Source organism: Rhineura floridana, chromosome 10 (assembly GCF_030035675.1).
Source record: "Rhineura floridana isolate rRhiFlo1 chromosome 10, rRhiFlo1.hap2, whole genome shotgun sequence".
NCBI classification, from domain to species: Eukaryota; Metazoa; Chordata; class Lepidosauria; order Squamata; family Rhineuridae; genus Rhineura; species Rhineura floridana.
The window spans coordinates 21728204-21752110 of record NC_084489.1 but is presented as its reverse complement, the minus strand read 5'-3'; the positions used below and the strand labels follow the sequence as shown (position 1 = coordinate 21752110).

General features: G+C 41.9%; 1 protein-coding gene across 3 annotated transcripts in view; it reads right to left on the bottom strand.

The window, feature by feature from the left end:
- Positions 1-23907, bottom strand: part of TOPBP1 (DNA topoisomerase II binding protein 1) — a 66166-nt gene that overhangs the window by 31267 nt on the left and 10992 nt on the right. For all 3 annotated transcript variants that reach the window (XM_061587051.1, XM_061587052.1, XM_061587053.1), the window contains 9 exons: positions 21002-21171; positions 20385-20551; positions 19573-19805; positions 18601-18905; positions 17728-17900; positions 17240-17451; positions 15623-15909; positions 2516-2689; positions 1882-1991 (listed from right to left, as the gene is read on the bottom strand). In XM_061587051.1, coding sequence (XP_061443035.1) covers positions 1882-1991; positions 2516-2689; positions 15623-15909; positions 17240-17451; positions 17728-17900; positions 18601-18905; positions 19573-19805; positions 20385-20551; positions 21002-21171 — 1831 coding nt within the window. The remainder of the gene's footprint in view (positions 1-1881; positions 1992-2515; positions 2690-15622; positions 15910-17239; positions 17452-17727; positions 17901-18600; positions 18906-19572; positions 19806-20384; positions 20552-21001; positions 21172-23907) is intronic.

Sequence of the window (23907 nt, the reverse complement as noted above, 5' to 3'; positions counted from 1 at the left end):
ATTAACTCTGCCAAGACCCTCAAAGCAATTTTCAAGTGGTTTATGGGGGAAAAGGTTACTGTTCTAAGGGAACATAGGAAGGTGCTTTATACTGAATCAGACCAATTAGTCAATCTAGCTCAATATTGTTTATACTGACTGGCAATGGCTTTCCAGGATTTTGGGCAGGGGACATTTCCAGTCCTCCCTGGAAATGCCAGAGATTGAATTTAGAATCTTCTGCATGCACAGGAGATGCTCTATCACTGAGTTATGGCCATTCCCCTTAGTTATTCACTGGATTACATTAAAAAAATAAGCAGCTTTTATCTATACATACAGTTTTCCAGAAAGCATATGTTTTGAAATGAATTACATTATGTTTATATCTATGTTCTGCAAGTCACACAAAAATATTCATAGCAAGTTTCTGTAGTGTTCACATCCAGTTAACAAATATAGTATTCTAGAGGCTACCACTTCTCCTATGCATTGTATCTGTTAATTTATCCATCTCTGCAAAACCATTCCCATGTAGTTGAAGTTTGTGGGCTTTTCCACTTACATACCCACACAATTTTTTTGCCCAGGCATTTTAAGCTTAATTTTTAATTTTAATTTTAAACTTAAACTGTAATTGCAATTTTTATTTTAATTTGTATTCTAATTTTGTTTTAAATATGTTTTTATAATTGTATACTGTAATCCACACTTGTTCATATTTTAAATATGGTTTTATCTTGTTGTACACCACCCTGAGAGCTTGTTGCTATAGGGCGGTTTAAAAGTGCAATTAAATAAATAAAATAAATAAATCAATAAATTCATTATTAGAGATTTCATGCTCTGATATATCAGCCTCCATTCAGTTAAATAAAGTAAGCATACAGCTTAATTCCCCTTTTACCATATACCACCAATTATTTATCTCCAAAAGTCATGTGCCATCTGGCATTCCCACCACATATTTAAGGAATTTGAACACTTCCAACACCTGAAACATATATCTAAGTAAATTTTATTAAGCCTAGAAGGTGTAATATATCACTATAATTATAATTTACTGATAAATTCAGTGATTACTTCTTTACTGAACTCCAAATTGTACTCCATTTTTGTTCAGATATAGTACATCTGAGTTCTCTCTTCCACCTAGATCTAGTTACAGGTTTCCTTTTTCCTAACTCTATGAATGTTTTATAATTTCTTTGCTAATACAGACTTTACCTCTTTCTTTGAATTTACCATTTACCATAATGTCAACTTTCTTGATGTGACTGTGGGACTGAATATCTCCAAGAGAAAATTCCTTGTCTGGAAGTATTGGAACTACAGGGATGTCCAGCCTCCTACCTTTTGAAAGATTTCCTGCTTTAAATTTAAATGCAATGCCTTATGTGCTTCCCAGCTTTCAAAATCTCATGAGTGACTCTCCCTAATGCATTTGCTATGTCTAACAGCTGAAGGTAACTGAGAAATATCTGGGCTTCGTTTTCCTTTATATTTGCTCCAAGTTCCTAGGAAGAGTTGTGGAATCAATTTATTTCCCAACTGCTCTTATCTTTCCATCTTTGATGTCCTTGGTTTACAAACCATAAGTCTGGGTTCACACACAAAGTGGACCACGGCTACTTTCCCAGCAGCACAGCAGGAACAGAGGAGAAGCTAAGTGCCCATAATTTCAGCATGCATGGCGCACTGCTCATTCACAATAAACCATAGCTTGTTTTAACAATGGTTTAATATAACATGTGAACCAGGCCAGTGAACTATATTGCCTTACAACAGGACTATTGTTTTTATCTTTACAGCAACTAGAAAGCTTTAGGCAACAATTATAATAATTTCAAGAGCTAGATGTCAAAAGTCTTATCAATGAAGAATTTGGTTAACTGTATGTACCTGTAATCCGCTCCAAGGGAAGCAGCAATAGCATTCAGCTCACTCTGCTTTTTACTGAGTTTCTTACTCACACACATGACAACGTCAGCTAGAGGCTTTGACTCTTCCTCCTATTCAAGTGGAATTAAGGAAAACAGAGTTCAGAGTCACATTTTCAGTACTTCCAAGGATGAATTCACTTGATTGGCTCAGTCCTTAAAATTTAAAGTCTGAAAAGTTATTTTCCTCCCTTCTCCTTCATTAGAATAGTTCAGCAGTACCATCGTGATGTTATCTGCAGAAATGCAGTGACAGTGAGGACAGTACTGATTACTTATTTAAGGATTTGGGGGCAGGGGCAGAGACTGAAGCTATCCCTTCCACTGCCTATCCCTATCAGGCCCTAACAGGCACTGTCAAATCTGGCAACACTGACGTTCTACCTGTTCAGAAAGTACATACACAGCCCATGGCATTGGATCCAAAGTGTGTAATTTCACTTCTTCCAGTTGATACACCACAGTGACTACTCACTGAGCCATCCTTAGTTCCAAATACAGTATGAATGCTACTGGGATTAACAATTCTTTGTACACAAATAAGTAGCACCCAACTTACGTTATATTTGCCTAATCAACCAAAAACCCAAGCATACCACTTGTTGAGGTGCAGCTTTCAACTGAGGGCTTGCAGTGAGATCAGCCGTTTGCCGAGCACTGTTTGCCAAAGCCACTTTTAAGTTCCTGCCAATGACTTCTGACAGAGGAGTACTTAGTTTTCTTTTTCGTGGGTTACAGTCCCCTGGAGTTTCCAAAGCTGCTAAAGCATCCTAAAAAGCAATTAAAACGCATTAATTCAATTTTACATAGATTTGCTGCTCAAAAGGATTTTCATGTGATTAAAATGTTTTACATATTATTAAAGGGAGTTAAAATGTGTTTCTTCCAGTTCAGTGTTCATCATCAGTCACCTAATAAATGAACTGAGAACAGAAAGAAAGGGATAAGGGAGGAAACCTGGTATAGGAATAAATGAGTGTAAAAGAACCAGGAAGAAGAAAGAAACCGGCAGTTTGTGAGTGAAGGTACAAGAAGTTACATAATATGGAGAAAAATACATTGAGAGGCATGTGGAAAGGGAAAAATATAAACAAAAAGCCTTCTACACTTACAGCCTCAGTAAGTTCTTGCATAAAATTTGGGGGGGGGTCACAATCTCTGCAAAGAGAATGTCTATATTTCTTGAAAAAATCTGAGCTTTGTCACAAGGTAAATGCTGCGGCAAAGAATTTAGCAATTTCCAAAGATGGATTAGCTATCAATATAAAGCATCAGTAATGGGCAGCTAATTATGCCAAACTCTTGACACCATTTGTGACTGGTGGGCCTCTGCAATTTTCAGCCAACTCAAGTGGGCCTTGGGGGTAAAACATTTGAGAACCCGTTTTAGTTTATGTTGGTTGTTGTTACATGCCTTCAAGTCAATTACAACTTATAGCGAACCTATGAATTTGCAACCTCCAATAGAATCTGTTATAAACTACCCTGTTCAGATCTTGTAAGTTCAGGTCTGCGGCTTCCTTTACGGAATCAATCCATCTCTTCTTTGGCCTTCCTCTTTTTCTACTCCCTTCTGTTTTTCCCAGCATTATTGTCTTTTCTAGTGAATCATGTCTTCTCATTATGTGTCCAAAGTATGAGAACCTCAGTTTCATCATTTTAACTTCTAGTGATAGTTCTGGTTTAATTTGTTCTAACACCCAATTATTTGTCTTTTTCGCGGTCCTTGGTACCCACAAAGCTCTCCTCCAACACCACATTTCAAATGAGTTGATTTCTCTTATTTGCTTTTTTCACTGTCCAACTTTCACATCCATACATAGAGACAGGGAATACCATGGTCTGAATGATCCTGACTTTAGTGTTCAGCGACACATCTTTGCATTTGAGGACCTTTTCTAGTTCTCTCATAGCTACCCCTCCCCAGTCCTAGCCTTCTGATTTCTTAACTATGGTCTCCATTTGGGTTAATGACTGTGCCAAGGTATTGATAATCCTTGACAAGTTCAATATTGTCAACTTCAAGGTTACATAAATCTTCTGTTGTCATTACTTTAGTCTTCTTGATGTTCAGCTGTAGTCCTGCTTTTGTACTTTCCTCTTTAACTTTCAACAGCATTCATTTCAAACCATTACTGGTTTCTGCTAGTAGTATGGTATCATCTGCATATCTTAAATTATTGATATTTCTCCATCCAATTTTCACACCTTCATCTTGGTCCAATCCTGTTGTCCGTATGATATGTTCTGCATAGAGATTAAACAGATAGGGTGATAAAATACACCCGTCTCACACCCTTTCCAATGGAGAACCAATCAGTTTCTCCATATTCTGTCCTTACAGTAGCCTCTTGTCCAGAGTATAGGTTGCACATGAGGGTAATCAGATGATATGGCACCCCCATTTCTTTTAAAGTGTTTCATAGTTGTTCATGATTTACACAGTCAAAGGCTTTGCTGTAATCTATAAAGCACAAGATGATTTTCTTCTGAAATTCCTTGGTCCATTCCATTATCCAATGTATGTTTACGATATGATCTCTAGTACCTCTTCCTTTTCTAAATCCAGCTTGGACATCTGGCATTTCTCACTCCATATATGGGAAGAGCCTTTGTTGTAGAATCTTGAGCATTAGTTTACTTGCATGGGATATTAAGGCAATAGTTCAATAATTACTGCATTCTCTGGGATCCCCTTTCTTTAGAATTGGGATGTATATTGAACGCTTCCAGTCTGTGGGCTATGGTTTAGTTTTCCATATTCATTGACAAATGTTTGACAAAATTGGACAGATTCAGTCTCAGTAACTTGTAGCAACTCTATTGGGATGTCACCTGTTCCTGGTGATTTGTTTCTTCCAAGTATTTGAAGAGCAGCTTTCACCTCACATTCTAAAATTTCTGGTTCTTCATCATAACGTTCCTCCGTGAATGCATCTATCATCCTTGTATCTTTTATACAGGCATACCCCACTTTAACATACGCAATGGGACCGGAGCGTGTATGTAAAGTGAAAATGTACTTAAAGTGAAGCAATTATCTATGCATGCACTGCATTGCAATCGCCACTAGATGGCAGCGGTGTCATGCCATTAAGTGTCCGTTATTGCGAAGCACACGTACATTAAGCGGGGTATGGTGGCGTATGGAGCATGTACTTTATAGCGAAGCGCTTTAAGTGAAGCAAGTTTAAGCGAGGTAGTTCTTCAGTGTATTGTTTCCATCTTCCTTTTATTTCATCTCGGTCAGTCAGTGTGTTCCCGTTGATTATTTACCATCCCTACTCATGGTTTTCCCTTTAATTTCTCTAATCTTTTGGAACAGGGCTCTTGTTCTACCTTTTTTGTTGTCCTCTTCTATTTCTATACAGTAACTATTGTAATAGTTCTTTGTCCCTACATACTAGTCGCTGTATTGGTGCATTTAGGGTTCTAACTGTGTTTCTGTCTCCTTTTGTTTTTGCTTTCCTTCTCTCTCTCTAACCGTTTTAAGAGTCTTGTCAGTCATCCATTGAGGTCTTTCTCCCTTTTTAAGTAGAGATATTGTTTTTTTGCATTCTTCCCTGATAATGTCTCTGACTTCAGTAGTTCTTCTGGTTCTCTGTCAACTAAGTTTAAAGCCTCAAATCTGTCCCTTATTTGATGTTTATATTTTTCTGGGATGTTATTTAAATTGTATTTTGGCATTATGAGTGCTTTGTTTTTCTTCTTTAGCTTTACTCTGATTTTTGATATTACCAGTTCATGATCTGTACCACAGTCTGCTCCTGCTCTTGTTTTTGCAGAAAGTATGGAACTTCTCCATCTTCTGATACCAATTATATAATCAATTTGATTCCTAAATTGACCATTTGGTGATGTCCACGTGCATAGTCGTCTTTTCAGTTGCTCAAAACATGTATTTTCAAGAAACAAATTACTGGCTTCACAGAATTCAATCAGTCTTTCTGCTGCTTCATTTCTATCTCCTAAGCCCCATTTCCCCACAATTTCTAGTTCTTCTCTATTCCCTGCTTTTGCAAAAACTCCATGCTGACTATAATCCATTTGATTCCTATATTGACCATTTGGTGATGTCCATGTGTACAGTCATCTTTTCGGTTGCTTAAAAAAAATGTTTGCAATAAACAAATTCAATGTCTTTCTCCTGCTTCATTTCTATCTCCTAAGCCCCATTTCCCCACAATTCCTAGTTCTTCTCTGTTCCCTACTTTTGCGTTCCAGTCCCCCATGATTCAGCACATCTTGTTTTGGTGTGTGATCAATTTCTTCCTGTACTTCTGCATTAAATCTCTCCAATTCCTCTTCTTCTGCATTTGCTGTTGGAGCGTAGACTTGGATGATGTTTATGTTAATAGGTTTCCCATTTAACCTCATTGATATCACTTGCTCAGACCTTACGTTATAGCTCCTAATTGCTTTTGCTACATCACTTCTCACTATTAAAGCAAACCCATTTCTTCTTAATTTCTCCATTCCTGCACAAAACATTTTGTAGTTGCCCGATTGAAAATGTCCCATTCACGTCCATTTTAATTCACTCATGCCAAGTATTGTAATATTGATACGTTCCATTTCTTGCTTGACAATTTCTAACTTTCACTGGTTCATGCTTCCTATTGTGTGCAACTCCGGACTCTCCTTTTGCATATGTGCACATTAGCCTCTGGGCTTCCTTTCTACTTTGACCCAGCTGCATCATTAGTCACAGCGCTACTTGTACCTGTCCGTTGTTCTTTCCCAGTAGCTCGGTGAGTGCCATCTAACCTGGGGGTCTCATCTTCCAGCACTATCTCATGTTGCATTTTGGATTCTCTGCTCATAGAGTTTTCATCGCTGGAGGTATTCAGAGGTGGTTTACCATTGTCTTCTTAGTCTGGTGTCTCAGCTTTGACCATTCCGCCTTGGGTGCCCATGCTAGATGTCTAGCCTCTTGGTAGACCCCTGACAGCATTGCTCTCAGCTTCTTCAACGTTCTCAAACCCCCTCACCACATTAAGATGTGCATCTAAGTTGATATACCAAAGGTAAAGCACAAAACACAGCCAAATCTTTACATTTCATGAATATTTAATGGAAGGGTACTGTTTCTTGTGGCTAAGGGATGTGCTGGCCTTGCTGGGGGCAAATTGGAAGCCCATGAACAGAAGCATTCATGCTTGGAGACTCCCCGCCTCATGGCACAAGCTTACAATAGCTTCTTGGAGGATGAGAACACTGGAAAGGCATCATAGTTGCCAACACACAGTGCTGAAAGTGCCTCAGTGTTTTGGATGGCAAGAACCATCCACTTATCAGGTTCAGCAATACCATGAGGCAGACTGAGTGAGATGCCTGCTTCAGGTGGCAGGTGCTATGGTAGTAAGCTGCTGGAGGACAGAACTGTGCTTACTGCATAGCTCAGGGGGTGCACAGGGCAAGCTAACCTGCTGCCCCCAGATGCAGTGGGGGATGCTGTTCCATCACCAGTGCTGAAGTACGATTTAACAGCCAGCCTAGTTGGGTGCTGCACATGGAAAGCAGGGTTGCGGGGAGAGAGAAAAGGGGCACCTTCTTGTCCTTTCTCTCATATAGCAAAATGTCTTGGGGCAGTCCCGCTGCTTACCACAAGATATTTCTCACATTCCAAATTGCAATAAAATGCACCCAAGTGAGCAACAACATAGTAAACTACAAGTTGTTTGTGCTCCAAGTGTACTGCTCAATCTCAACTAATTTGGCTCATTTATATGCACACATCTCCATTCAATAAATATTAACCAAAAGAAGCACAGTCTCATCTAAAAACCCAACTTAGGCATCTACTTTTGCTGCCATGGCAAAAGTAGTTTATGAACACAGCAAGTAAAGCAGCATTCAATCCTCAGCGAATGAGACACAGCTGTACTTTCTGCTACCTACTGAAGGCAAAAAAAAAATGCTCTTTCTCAACCTCTCTCACGCACACACACCAACCAAACAGTCCAGCAAAAAACTGCACTAATATTCAAGGTTAGTCACATGGCCCATAAAATGCAAGCAAAGGGAAGGCAGGTAGGGTTTGGTCCCTCCTCCTTACCACTTGCCAAGTATTTTGCAAGGCATTTACTTCAGAAATAGGGGCCCAAAAACCAGGGCAACGTCATCAGTAACAGCTTTGTCCTTGCAGCAACAGTGAGACCTTACACCTGATGCTATGCTCTCTAACATGGCATCAGATCAAAATACCACCTAATGTTATGGATCAAGACCCAAGTTTGCAATACCATCACACTGTTGACCCAACAGCTTTCATAAAAGCAAGGATTCAAGGCAATAGTGAAAAAGGACTAAAAAAAAAGTATGACCTAATTGGTTTTTAAATGAAGTCAAATACAAAACTAAAGTTGGTAGCTGCTAATTTTAAATGGATCACATTTCCCAGGGACTTTTCCTCAGAAAACTCCCAACATACCCATGTATATTGAGAATTGTAATTTACCCTATCAAGAACACTTTCTAGCATTTCACTGTCTTCATGCAAGCCTAAGCCTCTTTCTAAATGGCACAGCTGATTTTAGAAAGAAATAAAACCAAAAATAAACCCAACTATCTCACTGATGTGCTTTATGAAGTGTCACCCCTTTCCGCTGCAACTCTGGCTAGTTTCAAAAAGCCACATGCTCCTAGATAAGATCCAAATTCCCACCAGGCACAGGCAATCCCATTGGATTATCTAAAGGGACTCTGTAGTCTTTTTAATAATTTTACAATATGAAAAGGAAATGTACCATTGGTCTCACCTGAAGGGTGATTTTCAAAGGAGGTATGCCATGAAGCAGGTAATGACTCCACCTATCGTCCGAAGGCAAGAATGTTTCTGAAGTCAAGACTAGGGACGTCAGGCCCCTCCCACTCTCCAGTTCATTCGCAGCGAGTCCAAGAAAAATATCTAAAAATGCAGGAAAAAAGGCCAACGGGCCTACCAGCAAGAACATAACATAATAGCAACATTCATAATAATATGACTCTAAAATAGCGAGATAACAGCAATAGCAGTCTTGACTTCACTGATAAATGTAATAAAATAGCGTAACGAGCATATATAACATTCCCAACAAAATATCTAGGTATCCTCCAACTGGGAGGGTCGTAATGGCATACCTCCTATGAAAATCACCCTTCAGGTGAGACCAATGGTACATTTTCCATAGGAGGTATGCCATCAAGCGGGATGTACCAAAGCAGCCCATAACAGGGAGGGACCACCCACATCCTAATCCTCATTAAGAACCTGTTGCAACACTCGTCTGCCAAAAGAGGCATCGGCAGAAGCATAACGATCTATTTTATAATGCCTTATAAACGAGTGTGGGGTAGACAAAACAGCAGCCCTGCAGATATCAGCAACAGGAGCGTTAGTAGCAAAAGCAGCCGTAGTGGTCGCTGACCTAGTTGAATGAGCTGTTATGCTAGCTGGTACAGGAAGCTTAAGGGACTCATAAGCTAAGGCAATACATGCACGCAACCAGCGGGATAAAGTGGAATTAGCTACTTTTTGCCCCATAGACCTTGGATTAAAGGATACAAACAAAGACTCGGTCCTTCTGATATCCTGAGTCCTGGACAGGTAGGTCTTGAGAGCCCTCCGAATGTCTAACGAATGCCAGGCCTTCTCGAAAGGATGAGTAGGATTCGGACAAAATGATGGCAGAACTATGTCCTGGTTGCAATGGAAAACTGAATCGACCTTGGGATGGAAGGATCAGTTTTCAGCACAACCGAGTCCTTGTGAAAGACACAGAGATGACGAGCAGAAGACAAGGCACCCAATTCTGAGACACGTCTGGCAGAGGTGATTGCTATCAAGAACAAGACCTTGAAGGATAACAGACGTAAAGGCACAGTCCAAAGAGGTTCAAACAGAGGGCGTTGTAAAGCCTGCAGGACCTTTGACAGACTCCATGAAGGGAAGCGGTGGGCTACAGCTGGTGAGCGTAGAGCGGTTCCCCTCAGAAAGCGTTTGATGAACGGGTGTGATGCAATAGGGGCACCAGTGGAGGACACTGAGAGAATGGACGACAGAGTGGACGCATGTCGACGTAAAGTGTTGGGTCTAAGTCCCATCATGAGGCCCCTATAAAGAAATTGTAGCACCTGTTGTACTGTAGCCCTGGAAGGATCAATGTTCTGGGACTGACACCACCTGGAGAACGCCACCCAAGTATGTTGATATATACGAGTGGTAGATGGTCTTCTCGAGGCCAAAATAATGTCAATAACAGCGTCTGACAGGCCAGCCGATCTCAAATGTCCCCGTTCAAAAGCCACGCTGTTAGGTTGAGCCACTTGGGATCCTGATGCCATACAGGACCTTGTGATAAGAGATCTGGCCTGACTGGGAGTGGCCAGGGATAGGGATTCGTCACCAACATTGCAAGGAGCTCCGAGAACCACGGTCGACGGGGCCAAAATGGTGCTATCAGGACCAGCTGTGCCCTTTCGCGTCGTGCCTTCCTCAAAGTTTTGGCTAATAGGGGTATTGGAGGGAAAGCATATAATAGTCCCTCCGGCCACAGCAGTGACAGAGCATCCACCGCTTCCGCTGCCGTATCCAGGTATCGAGCGAAGTACCTGGGTAGCTGGCAATTGCGACTGGAGGCAAATAGGTCGACTGAGAAGACGCCGAACCGACACTGGAGAAGATGGAACATGGTCGGATGAAGTTTCCATTCTCCCAGAAAGACCTGTTGTCTGCTGAGCCAGTCTGCTGTCACATTCCAAATTCTTCTGAGATGTTCTGCTTTTAGGGATTGCAGATGTTGTTCTGCCCAGTCGAAAATGAGGTAAGCTAGGTTCTGCAGAGGTCGGGACCTGGTGCCTCCCTGTCTGTTTAAATGAGATTTGGCACACGTGTTGTCCGTTCGAATGAGAACATGGTCCAAGTGGAAGCGAGACTGAAAATGAAGCAGAGCTAAGTGAACAGCTTTTAGTTCCAGCCAGTTGATAGTCCGAGTTTGCTCTGCTGCGTTCCAAACTCCCTGAACAAACTGGGAGTTGCAGTGGGCTCCCCAGCCAAGGAGGCTGGCATCGGTGGTAATGACAGTCCTGTGGGGTTCTCGGAACGGAGTGCCTTGGGTGAGATGTTGTGCCCTTGTCCACCAGCGGAATGACAAGCGCAGTGTGGGGCTCAAGGGGATTACTCGATGGGTTGAGGTGGCAATGTCGTGTTGGAAGGGCAGCAGGGCCCACTGTAGCTGGCGAGTGTGGGCTCGAGCCCATGGCACAATATGGATGGTGGACACAAACATTCCAAGAGCCCTGGCTAGAAGCATGACGTCTGCAGATGTTTTTTGCATCAGAGATCGTCCGATGTCTGTGATAGCAGATATGCGATCTGGGGACAGGGACACAGTCGCCAAATAGAAGCAGTCTGCCCCCAACTGGTATTGCATTAGTATTGTCTGCGCTGGCGAGACCCTCCCCTGTATGAGGACGTTGAGGAGCCTCTGCGGCCTTGGTACTGACCTCTACTTGGGAAATGTCTATTCCAGCCTCCTCTGGAGGAGCGGAAATCATATGTTGGGAAGTCGCGGCGGCGTCCCCCGGGCCGCGCTCCTCGAAAGGGCTGAGACGTGCGGTACGAGATGAAACGTCTAAAGGGTCTGCGCTCGACGTTTCTGATGGTGGCCAAGACTGGCTTTCGAGTGTCCTTAGGGTTGGCAAGTACTGCCTTCAATGCCTCCTCGCCGAAAAGTAATGATCCGGCATAAGGTGCTCGTGAAAGATTAACTCTGGCAGTAGAGTCAGCCTGCCAGTGACGAAGCCAGAGGGTCCATTGGGCAACAACCTGAGCCGCCATAGCGCGTGCTCCTAGCTGATTCGCGTCCAAGGTGGCGTCGGCCACGAAAGCAGCTGTTTTGCGCAATTTGGGTAGCGATCTGCGCAGAGTGGCAGGATCTGGATTGGGGTCCTCGATGAGGTCGTCTAACCACATCATCGCTGCCCTGGCGAAAATAGAGGCTGATGTAGATGCACGCATAGAAAAGGCGATGGCCTCATGGGTCTTGCGTAAAGCAAAGTCCAGTCTCCGCTCAGTGGCATCCTTTAAATGAGAGTCCCCTTCCCTTGGCAAGAGGGATCTGAAAACTAAACTGGAAATAGGCTCGTCTATGCCAGGGACGGCCAGTCTGGTAGAAAAGTCCGGGGCCAAAGGATAAAGTCTGTCCGCAATGTTATTGAAGCGATGTGCCTGTAAAGGGTGGGACCATTCGTCCTTGGCCAATTTAGCGATGGGGTCTGGCACAGGGAGAAAGTTTTCTGCTGGCGTGGGGGATTTCAAGACCCTGGCTCCCTTTAAAGCGGGAGTGGCAGCTGCAGTTGGAGTAGATTGAAGGCCAAGGGTGTTCAACACTCTGCGCGCCAAGGGCTGGTAATCTGAGGCATCGAAGAGGCGATAGGATGTGTCCTGCTCATGGTCCGAATGGTCACTCCATTCATCTCCTTGGTCTTGCAGCGCGAATGCGGACTCCTCCTCACAAGAGGCGTAATCAACGAACCTGCCCCTGGCAATATCAAACGGGTCTGGGGAGCCTGATTGGTTTGTCTCACTGTGTACAAAGTGTTCCCCGCTGCGTTGAGGGATAGCGGGAACTTGTGATGGTGACTGTCTCTGAGCGAAAAACGACAGCATGCCCTGAAGTTGTGAGATGAACTCGTGGGACAGCTGCAGTCCCGGAGATGTAGATGGTTGCTCTTGGATAGGCGGAAGTGCGGACGGCCCCACAGGTAGTGACGAGGAGTAAGTCCCAGATTGGTTGACCGTTGGCTGTACAGGAAAGCCAGGAAAGTCCTCCTCATCAGAGGAGGCAGCAGGAGAATGAAATAGGGTAGTTAACTGTGCATGGTTTGACTCCTCTGGAACCGGAACAGAGACATAGCGGGGCCACTTGGTTGCGCAGTGGCTGGAAAGATGTTTGGTTTTGGCCACCACTTTTGAGTGCTTATGTTTGACCACCTTAGGAGGTTTAGGCTTGGTCATCTGGATTGTCTCTGGCTGTTGTGGCGGCTTGGTTGCCTGGGTTGTCTCTGGCTGTTCTGCCATCATATATTTTAAAGGGTAGCAGTACACGGCCACGGATGGGGCAGAATGCACAGACCCGAGCAGGCACAGTACACGGCACATGACTGGGGCAGAATGCACTGGCAGATGGCTAAGTACACTGCCATGATGGGGCAGAATGTACAATGAACAGTCTTAGAACAGGCGCAGTACACGGCACACGACTGGGGCAGAATGCACTGGTAGCTGGCTAAGTACACTGCCACGATGGGGCAGAATGTACACCATGAACAGTCTTAATACACAGCCACAATTGGGGCAGAATGCACAGATAGCTTGGCACAGTATCGGCAGGCTTGGTACAGGATGGAGCAGAATGTAATATCTGCACAGCTTTGCACAGTGTCAACCGCTTTGCACAGTCCTAGCAGCAATAATAGTCTTTGTACTGGTCCAGATAGCAGCAGTAATCAAATAGTTGCCAGGGCCAGCAGCAGAAGTGGAGTTAATGAAGGAACCTATGTAGATCTATAGGATCCTATCTTTTAACACACACACGAGGGGCAGATCACACAGTGAGTTGAAAGAGAGCCTGGGTTCTGCTATCCACAGCCCGAGTAAGGGCGACCCCCCTTCGCGATACTAACAGGCTAGTAGAAAGAGCGGGAAAAAATAGGCAATCAAAATGGCGCCCGCAAAAAGAAGCGGGAAAATTGGCCAATCAGAAGAGGCTAGTGGGGATGAAGAAGCAATGGCGGTCCCCTGGGAGCGCCAGCAAACGAAACAACGGCCGCCAAAAATTTTTTAAAACTGTAAAAGGGCAGTCTAGAACAGTTATACAGCCACGGGGCTGAGGACGTAATCGCGGCTGGGGGAGTTAGACAGGAAAACCTCTGTAAGGGAGGCAGGGCAGCCAGCTGAAGAAAATCGGCAAACAGGCAAGCCGCCGCCGCGGGCTGAAGAGACCATCTCGGCAAGAAGTAAAACGCCGCGGTCGGATCGGGGAGGTAAGGCGGCCCAACCAGCAGAAGCCGCTAAGGGACAGGCAGAGAGCCGTAGACACAGGCTCCTGGCGGGAGATTGAAGTGCCGCCCCGTAAAAAAGCCGAAGACAAAAGGAAGCCGCAGCCACAGGCTCCCGATCGTCAGGGCATGAAAAAGAAGCGGTGGAGCGGGGGAGGAAACTGCAGCCGCAGTTGCCGCGTCCGCCGCTGAGGGAGAGAGACCGCAGCTGCGGTCTCTCTAAAACATCGTTAGGCTTTGTCCTAGGAAGAAAAAACACCCGGGCAAGGAGAACGTTCCCGGGGAGCTCCCCAGGAAAGACACACAAACAGCGGGAAAAGACAGGACAGAGGGAAGGGAACAAGGTAAAATAGACACACAAGAAGTCCACCCTCTGTCACACAGAACCAAAAAACTTATCTAGTCACTAGCTATAGATCTTGCACGGACGAAGGCAAGAATGAACTGGAGAGTGGGAGGGGCCTGACGTCCCTAGTCTTGACTTCAGAAACATTCTTGCCTTCGGACGATAGGTGGAGTCATTACCCGCTTGATGGCATACCTCCTATGGAAAACAGTGTTTTCATTATATACACCAATATTTTGGAACATATTGTTAATACTCAAGGAACATAGCAAGTCTTTTAGTAATCCAAGAGTACAATGAGAAGATTCACATTTTTGTTGCAGGATAAACTATTCAAAGGGTTTTTGGTATATTTTTTAAGTATTATAGCTGTCATTGATATTAAAGGCAATGCAACATCATAACTAAGTAAATCCACATTCCATTTACTTTGAAGTCAACAGCAAAAACTATCACTGACAAATGAGAGGCAACCCACTGAACATGTCAATAACAAAGCTACTAGCAATTGCTAGCATGCTACCCCAAACATTCATACTTGGAACATGATCCCAAGACATTTATTTATTTATTTATTTATTTAAAATACTTATACCCCGCCCTTCTTCCGAGGAACTCAGGGCGGCTCACAATTAAAACAATAAACAATCAGAACAACCAATATACATGTTAAAAACAATTAAAAATAGATTAAATCAAAATAGATTAAAACTATAACATTTTCAGTTAAAAGCCCGCCTAAATAAAACAGTCTTCACCTGGGCGCAAAAGGATGATAGCGAGGAAGCCAACCGAACCTCGCTAGGGAGGGAATTCCACAATCTAGGGGCAGCCATCGAAAAGGCCCTATTCTGTGTCTCAGCAAGAAGAACTTGCGAGAAAGATGGAATAGTAAGTAAGGAGGGCCTCACCGGATGATCTTAAAATCCGGACAGGTTCATAGAAGGAGACACGGTCTAACAGATAGCCTGGACCTAAGCCGTATAAGGCTTTATAGGTCAAAACCAGCACTTTGAATTGTGCCCGGAAACAGATTAGCAGCCAGTGGAGCTGGTATAGCAAAGGAGTAGTATGTTCTTTGAACCCAGCTCCAGTTAACATTCTGGCTGCCGCTCTTTGTACCAATTTAAGTTTCCGAGCAGTCTTCAAGGGCAGCCCTACGCAGAGCGTGTTACAGTAGTCTAATCAGGATGTAACTAAGGCATGTGTTACCGTAGTCAAGTCTGACAGGTCAAGGAATGGGCGCAGCTGGCGCACTAATCTTAATTGAGCGAAGGCACTCCCAGCCACAGCAGAGACCTGCGCCTCCATTTACCTTTACATCAAAAGAAGGTTTGAAGAGCTTGTCTTTAGATAAAAATTTAGATGGTGTATCCAGATGCAGGGATGGTTCTTTCTGTACTGGTTTCCCGCCTTGTGGAGGACTTGGCTTGTTACCAATATGGTGCGCAATGACCATCTGGAAAGCTTTACTCTGGAACCGGTTCATATCCAGAGGTGTCACAGATGTTTTCCCAGTTTCAAAGAGACTGCTAGGCTGGTCACATGTATTTGGAGATGCAGAATTTGTCCTTGCTTCATCTGGCTGATTTATGAAGATCTCTTAAATTAAAAACAAATTGAAAACACCATCAGTTTTTAAAAATTATTTTTAATACAATTTTTGTAAAAGTGTATTGTAACATTTCAGTTCAGAAGAGAACAATCTAAATCCATATTCTGCTCTGCATTTTACATGGCTGCAGCATTTCCCAGTAAATAAAAATAATCCTTGTCCTCCTTTATCATTTTCTGCATGCCATTTAATCCCAAATGGTTAATCCAAGTTTAAAAAAGGATAATGCATTACCAGAGTAATATTCCAAACAGAATATTTAATTATGCTCTTTTACCTAACAAATGTTTCATAACATGATGGGATATTACAATATGATAGGATACTGTTTCACCAATGCTAGATAAAAGCCCAAATATGCATTTTGAGACCTACTTTTGGATTAGTGCTTTATGCTTTTACATATGATTGTATTGTTTTTATTGTACCCCACCCTGGGATTTGTTTGTGAAGGACTGGGAGCTAATATTCATAAATAAATAAATCTTTCCTTACCATGTTTTTGTATGGTGGTAGGAATGATGTTGCAAACTACATTAGGTGAAGATCGGACTCTATAGTAGTCCCCAACCCAAAGGTGGAAGACCAATCATAACACTGCATTTCTCCTTTTCCAGATGGAAAGGAGCATTATATTTATTTATTATTTATTTGATTTATATCCCGCCCTTTCTCCCAGTAGAAGCCTGATTATAGGCTTGTTCTGGATGTGTCTTCCAGTTTCGAAGGGCTGTGCAATGCAGCTACTATGCTACCATGATTTTTTTTAGGTCAAGAAGAAGGAATCACATCTATAGTGAGAGGTCTGCAGAGATAATGGTAATGAGCTGTCAATCTGCTTGTCCTGGTGAGCCCAGGGGAGGGGGGAGGAACTGATATGTGCTCCAGGTGAGCAAAGGCAAACTGCAACTCTTATTCATCATTTTAAATATCTTTACATATTTATTTGAAAATTATTTAAAATTACTAATGTAGTACCTTTCACCAAAATGATTATATATGGAACAAGAAATCTATGCTACACAGATTTATAAGCACCGTGTAAACATATGCAGCTACTAAAAGTCTCTTAAAATGTCTTCGTCTCAACAGTACCAACAACTAAGTCCAGTGCACATAAGTAACAAGTCCACTGATTTCAATGGGTCTCCTCCAAGTATGACTAATGTTGGATATCACCCAGAGTATTTTATAGATAAGCTGTCAGTGAATGCTTTGGATTATAATATCAACCAATACCAGTACGCTACATCTATTAATTTCTCTTTTGCATGATCATGCTGTTGAACACACTCACAAAGCTTCAAATTTACCAACCTTCAGTAAATACACTGCCAATCAAGAACTTGCTTTCGTCAGCCTTCTTTCCTGTCCTTGCAGACTCCAGCAGCCATGCCATAGTAACAGCAGGAAGGTTCCACTTCTTGGCAGCTTCATACTTGGAACCTTCTGGCTCTTTCACCACCAGGTGGGTGCTGACAAGCATTCCTTTCCTCGGATTGGCTCTTCTCACAAAGAATTCCTGAACTCTACAATTAAAGCCCCGCTACAACATTAATGTTAAAATAAGATCCGGGATACCATTTCATCTATGTTCATCTCCTTAGAACAACTCTTATGGCAATTTAAAAGTAAAAAGTGACAAAGCACAAAGAATACATTTCAACAGTTCAGCAGTAATTTCAATAATTGAATGGACTGTTCAAAAAGTTTACCTATTCCCTCCTCTCCCTTTTAATATTTCAGAGATGAAACGCTGCAATTTAATACCAGAAAATTAAGAAGAGTAATGGCATAGGACATACCTTGCCCCAAGCAAATTTGCCAAGTACACTAAAGAGTCTCTCTCTGCCCCACTAAACTGGCTGAAAGACAACACACATCGTTGTAATGGGTTGTTTCCTTCCTTCATCGGTACAGGTGTGAAAAGTGGACTTGATTGTGGATCTAGTAGGGACTGCTGTTCCACACACATCACCTAAATAACGATGAAGTCAAGATTAATAACCTAGACATTCTTTCAATTACAACGCAGAGGCTCTGAGACAAACCATTGCACTCCATATACTCAAACGGTTATACCTTAACACTTCATCCAAAATTACCTGTGTACAGTAATATTAATACACATATTTATTTTGTAATTGACTAGTTGTCTTTTCTAATGCAACTGAAAGATTAAGCTGTGTTTTACATCTAGTAACTATCATAATCTTTGGCAACAAAACTTAGCTGCTTTATTCAGATGCAACTAGCCAATAACAAATGGCATCCTTCAGTTGCTGTAATTAACAGTGTTCCAGTGAGACTCTGGGTTCAGTTTGTGAATGTGTATAGGTCAATTATCTTGTCTGTGGCAGAAGATCTCCATAATTAAGCAACTGGCCTTTATTTTTACTGTATTTTTAATGGTTTTTACTGTGCAGTTTTTATTTGTTTGATGCTTTTTGAAATGAAATAGTGGTATACATACATGTTTATAAATAAATAAAATTATGACAGAAAGAAAAGAATAAAACATACATAAGATTTCTAATTTGTGTGAGTGAAATATATATACAAGATTCAGGCATATGTCATCCCTCAATGCAGATTTAGAATTAGCAGTAACACTTTTCTTTACCTATATTTTTGCTTTTTGCTCACATTTCAGGTATCACCCTATGACTTTTCCTTACCAGCCACGTATTTGTAACCACATCTCCTACAGTTGATTCCACCTTGTAACCAAGTAGAGGAACCACAGCATAGTCAGCAATTGCTTTACTTTGTTGTGGCAGAACCTTGCCAGCATTCTCTTCAATCAGAGGCCTTATACAGGATTCATCTTCTTTACCAAAACCCAGAAGGAGAAACCTCTTTCTGCTGAACAATGCTCCTTCAACAACTGTAGAAGTCTCTGCCAAGGAACTATGGCTGGCAATGAACTCATTTCCTTCTTGAAGGGCAGTGTGATCAGTATCATTGTAGTTACTGGCATCAACTGGAAGAAAAATTAAAATGTTACTTTAATGTTCTTTTTGAAGTGGAGATGTGTTGATGAGAGGAAGAAAATGTTCTCCAAGTTGAAGTTACCAGGCTGAAGAGATACTGAACTGGAGTCCCTTCACCCCTTTACAGAGAAATATTTCTGTGGTAACCCTCTTCAGTAGTTGCAGTCCACCAAGTACTTCTTCCACACAACTGTCCTTCATTTCATCAAATGCTGAACTCCTTCATAAGCCCCAATAAAACTAATTGAGGTTGTGTAGCAGCAGCACCACAAGCAGATTGTGTCTCGTGTTTTAGAAGCATAATGCACACAGAAGTTTTTATATAAGAGGTGCCACAAGACAGGGAAACTAAGGGACAAATATAGCCCAAGAGACAGTGACTGGGGGAAGGAAGACAAAATAGGAATGTTATTGAAAAGCAGGTGCTCGGAGAACAATTAACAGAGGTGGCAGAAAGCCAAAGAAAAGGGCAGTGGACAATGAAAAAGAACAGGGGCCAGTCAGAAACGGAACATTTGGGGGAACTTTACACAGGTACTAGGGATAAGAGGGGCTGTGAAGTACTGATGGAAAAAGTGAGGGGTCAACATAAGGGAGGTGTACATATATGGGGATACTGGAACAAAGAGAAGAGGCAATAGTGGATAGCTATCTTACCTAGTGTGGAATCATTAGTTACATATTGAGATAGTAGATCTTCATCTGCTTCTGCAGCCTGCACAGTTTTCACTGTGTCTTTCTTTGAGAGACTATTTCTTTTGGAAAAGATAGGCTGTTCTAATATGGGAGTGTTCACTGGCTGGTAGTTTGCAGGAATGTACTGATCCTCAAGCAGGAAATAACCTTTTTTAAAGCATTCCAAAAGCCATTTTGCTGTCACAACATATGGCCTATAAAACAAAATTATGAATTATAACAGGTAGGGAAATATACCCTTCCTTAAGAGATCATCCATATTTTACATTGCTGCTATGGCACCCAGACATGTGGAAACTTCTCAATATTAAAAAAGTGGCATGCAGGTCTGAGGTGTGAATGGAACACACCTTTTCACAAAGTAAAATTAAAAATTAGACATGTTAAGAATTGGAATCTAGAGAAAGATTTGTTGCCTCATGTGACTGTGATTGCAATCACAATCCATATTTCTGTCCTATATGTTCAACAGAAACCAGAATCACAATTACAGAGAGTAAGTCTGTAAGAAAATCACTTTAAATTAACCTTCTAAAATATTTTCAGTGTTTCACACTGAAATATACATATGAAAATGTGAATCACTGTATACTGTATACAATGCAGAAACAACTCTAATTAAAAATATTGTTATTGTAATAAATACTTTAATAGGATGCAATATGCCAGAAGTTAAGGCTGTAATCCTATGCCCACTTACCTGGGAGAAAGTCCCACTGAATCCAATTTACTTCCGAGCTGACATGTAAAGGATTGCACTATAAAATATTTACCTCTGTGCGGTTTTCTTCAAAAACTGTTTTAGCTCGTCATCATCAGAGTCACCCACAATGACATGCGTCACATCTTCATTGAGTTGATTAAAACGAACACCACCTCCAAAGTTAATAAGTCTTCTCATCTTATCTAATTTCCTGCCACTAAAGCCACAAAGGTAAATCTGGGAGAAAAAATAGGAAAAAAGTGAATTAAGATAAACCAAATGTAGTTATAGCTTCATTTGAGGCTCTTAAGCAGCTTCCACTACTGAAGAGGCAAGCCGCTGTTCAGCATACATCACTTCCTGCACCTACTGTATGTCTCCTTATTGATAGTTAGTTAACTTTTACAATTGTCAAATAACAAAATGTACAACAACTAACTAATCTTGACTACATTTAATTCCATTCTAAGGAAACAGCTAGGGCACTGAGTGGTGTCCTAGTACATCGCCTTAATACCTTCTGCTTCCAGTTCCTGACAGGACAGCAGTGCTTCCAAACAAGTCATTCATGAGTGCAACATCCAGGTTTGCTCAGCAAAAGCCACAAACTACATAGTTTGAGAAACCTTAAAGGCTTATATAATTATTTGGCTAATTTCACAATCGCATATACACTGACAGACATACTCTGCATCCATCCAGTAAGTCTTCAGGTGCTTGCAAACAACTGATATCCAAGTTGTTCAGTTCGTCTGAAGGAGGATCCAGTCTGCTATTCATAGCAGAGTTACAAGAGGTTTCATTAACACCACTTAAATTGACGTTTGAAATGTCGCTGACATCTGAGAGTGTTCGACCTTTGAATAAAATTCAGATGAAGAGGAAAGTTAGTACATTTTTCCAGTTACTTGTATTTATGACCTTCATTTGTACTTTTAGCACTGTTGTTGTGTGCCTTCAAGTCAATTACGATTTATGGCAACCCTATGAATCAGTGATCTCCACAGCATCTGTCATGAACCACCCTGTTCAGATCCTGTGAGTTCAGGTCTGTGGCTTCCTTTATGGAATCAATCCATCTCATTTGGTACTTTTAGCATAATTTTAGCCTTCATTAACTAGCTCAGTTCTGTCTGTCACACTGAAGTGCAACATAGTCTACTGCCACTGTACACAAACACTGTACACTTTCTACCTCTGAATGCTTTTGAAGGCTCCCTCCAAGGAGGCAGCTTATCCATAATTCAAGATGAGTTCTTTCCTCAGGTATGAATTCTCTTCTGTCCTCAAGGACAGAATGAGGAGCAAGGAAAGGAGTGGCAAGAAATTAAAAAAAAAAGAAATTCTTATTTTATAAATCCTGAAAATATATTTGAAAACGATAAACTACAAATATTTAAATATGGAATAAAATCCATTCATGGAAGAATCCTTTTAATCATACAGAAGACTTCAGGCTGCAACCCTAACACATGTGCTAGTGAGTATGGCCCACTGAACACAGTAGGCTTTATTCACTAATAGGCAAAAAACCTTGCGGTTTAAGAACATACCTATAGCCCAAAGATGAAGAATTATATTTTTGTATGTTTGTTGGCGTTCTTCTTACTTTGCTTCATTCTTGTGTTACTATTGTTTCTACAGAGAATCTAATCTAGAAAATTTTATTTCTCTCATTATTCATCCTAGAAACCTGTTTCAAATTTATTTTTATTATTAATTTCAAAGCCTTTTTATTGGTCAGTGTCAAATGATGGTGAAGACAGCCTTTTGTGTTTCAAATTGGAGGTTATGTTCTATTTCTATTTTGGGTGCATTAACATCTGAATCTGAAACTGCAGTTTGATGTAAAATAAGACGGATTACAATATGTTGCTGCTTAAGCAATGACTCTAGCTGTTGGAAAAAACAAACAGCCTGCCCAAGATGCATGTTTTCAGGTTGCTATGTTTAAACCACTTCATTTAAGGCAATGTGAGCACGGTTAATTAAAAACATAGAGCACACCTAGAATTTTGCTAGAATATATTTCACCTCTCACTTGTGCAAACTGGACACTCCTGATGTCCACTGAAGACTATTCTGCAGAATAGTCAGTGCCATTATTCCACAATTATTTGTGGAGTTTTTTTAGTGTAAATTTTGCAAAGTGTTGCTGTACTTCACATATTCACAGAAATAAAAGCAAAAGAAAATGATTTCCTATAGGAAACTTACCTAAAATTCCAAAGGAAATCAGACATATTTAAAGTGACTATCTGAACTATGTCAACTGTCTTAATAATTTTGCTTCCTCCCTGCTAAAACAAGATCAGCACAGCACATATCTTGTTTCTATTATTTGGGCTGATTGCAGGAGTTGCCACCACTCACCATATGCTCAGAGGCACATGTTACCAAATTCTTCCAAGCTACACAGGAAGTGAATTGGACTGTGAAAGACCAACCCAAATGGTGTTTGCATTTTTACCAGTTTGTAGGGCAGTACAATATCTCCAAGAGGAGGTCAGGTCTCCTGCTCCCCTGGTGCATTCACTATAGCTGCCCAATTTCCCTGCTTTTTAAAAGTTGATAGAAATATCTGTTGGCTGTAAGTACATTCTTAAACCGCAAGGTTTTTTGCCTATTGGTGAATTTCTCTGCTTTTTAATCCAGGAGGTAAGAAATGGGATCCTGTGCAAGTTTGCCGAGAATGGATTGATCATTTGCATGCTTATTGAGTTCAGTGGGATTTACTCCCCTGAAATCATGCTTAGGATAGGTGAAACTGACCACAGGGGATGGGGAGGGGAGGAGGAGGAGGAGAGAGGGCGGAGGGGAAGAAGGAGGATGGAAGCAGGCAGGAGGGGGAGGAAAGGAGAAAGACAGGTATGATCATTTGCATGATTATTGAGTCCAGTGGGATTTACTCCCGTGCAATCATACTTAGGATAGGTAAAACTGACGGGGGGAGGGAGGGACGGCTACAGTGGGCAGGGAAGGAGGAAGAAGGAAGAGGGGAGGGGAGGAGGAAGGACGAGGAGAGAAGAAGGAGAGGAAAGACAGGTGTGATCATTTGCATGCTTATTGAGTTCAATGGTATTTACTCCCATGCAATCATGCTTAAGATAGGTAAAACTGACGATGGGGAGGAATAGGGGGAGGGGATAGAAGAGAGGAGAAGGGAGGGTGGGTTTGATCAGTTACATATTGAGTTCAATGGGATTTATTTCTGTGCAATCATGTTTGAAAATGGAAATGGACTGCCTTCAAGTCGATTCTGACTTATGGCGACCATATGAATAGGGTTTTCATGGTAAACGGTATTCAGAAGTGGTTTTACCATTGCATTCCTCTGAGGCTGAGAGGCAGTGACTGGCCCAAGGTCACCCAATGAGCTTCATGGCTGTGTGCGGATTCGAATACTGGTCTCCCAGGTCATAGGCCAACACTGACCTGGGGGAGGGGCAGAAAGGGAAGGAGGAGGGAGAGCAGAGGAGATCGGGTGGGTGGGCACTTGGAAGAGGGGAAGCCCCTTTCCTTTCCAAAAGGAAAACATTGTGAACAGTATCATTGCTTTTCAGGGTTTCCCTCACCTTTTTATTCTACAATAG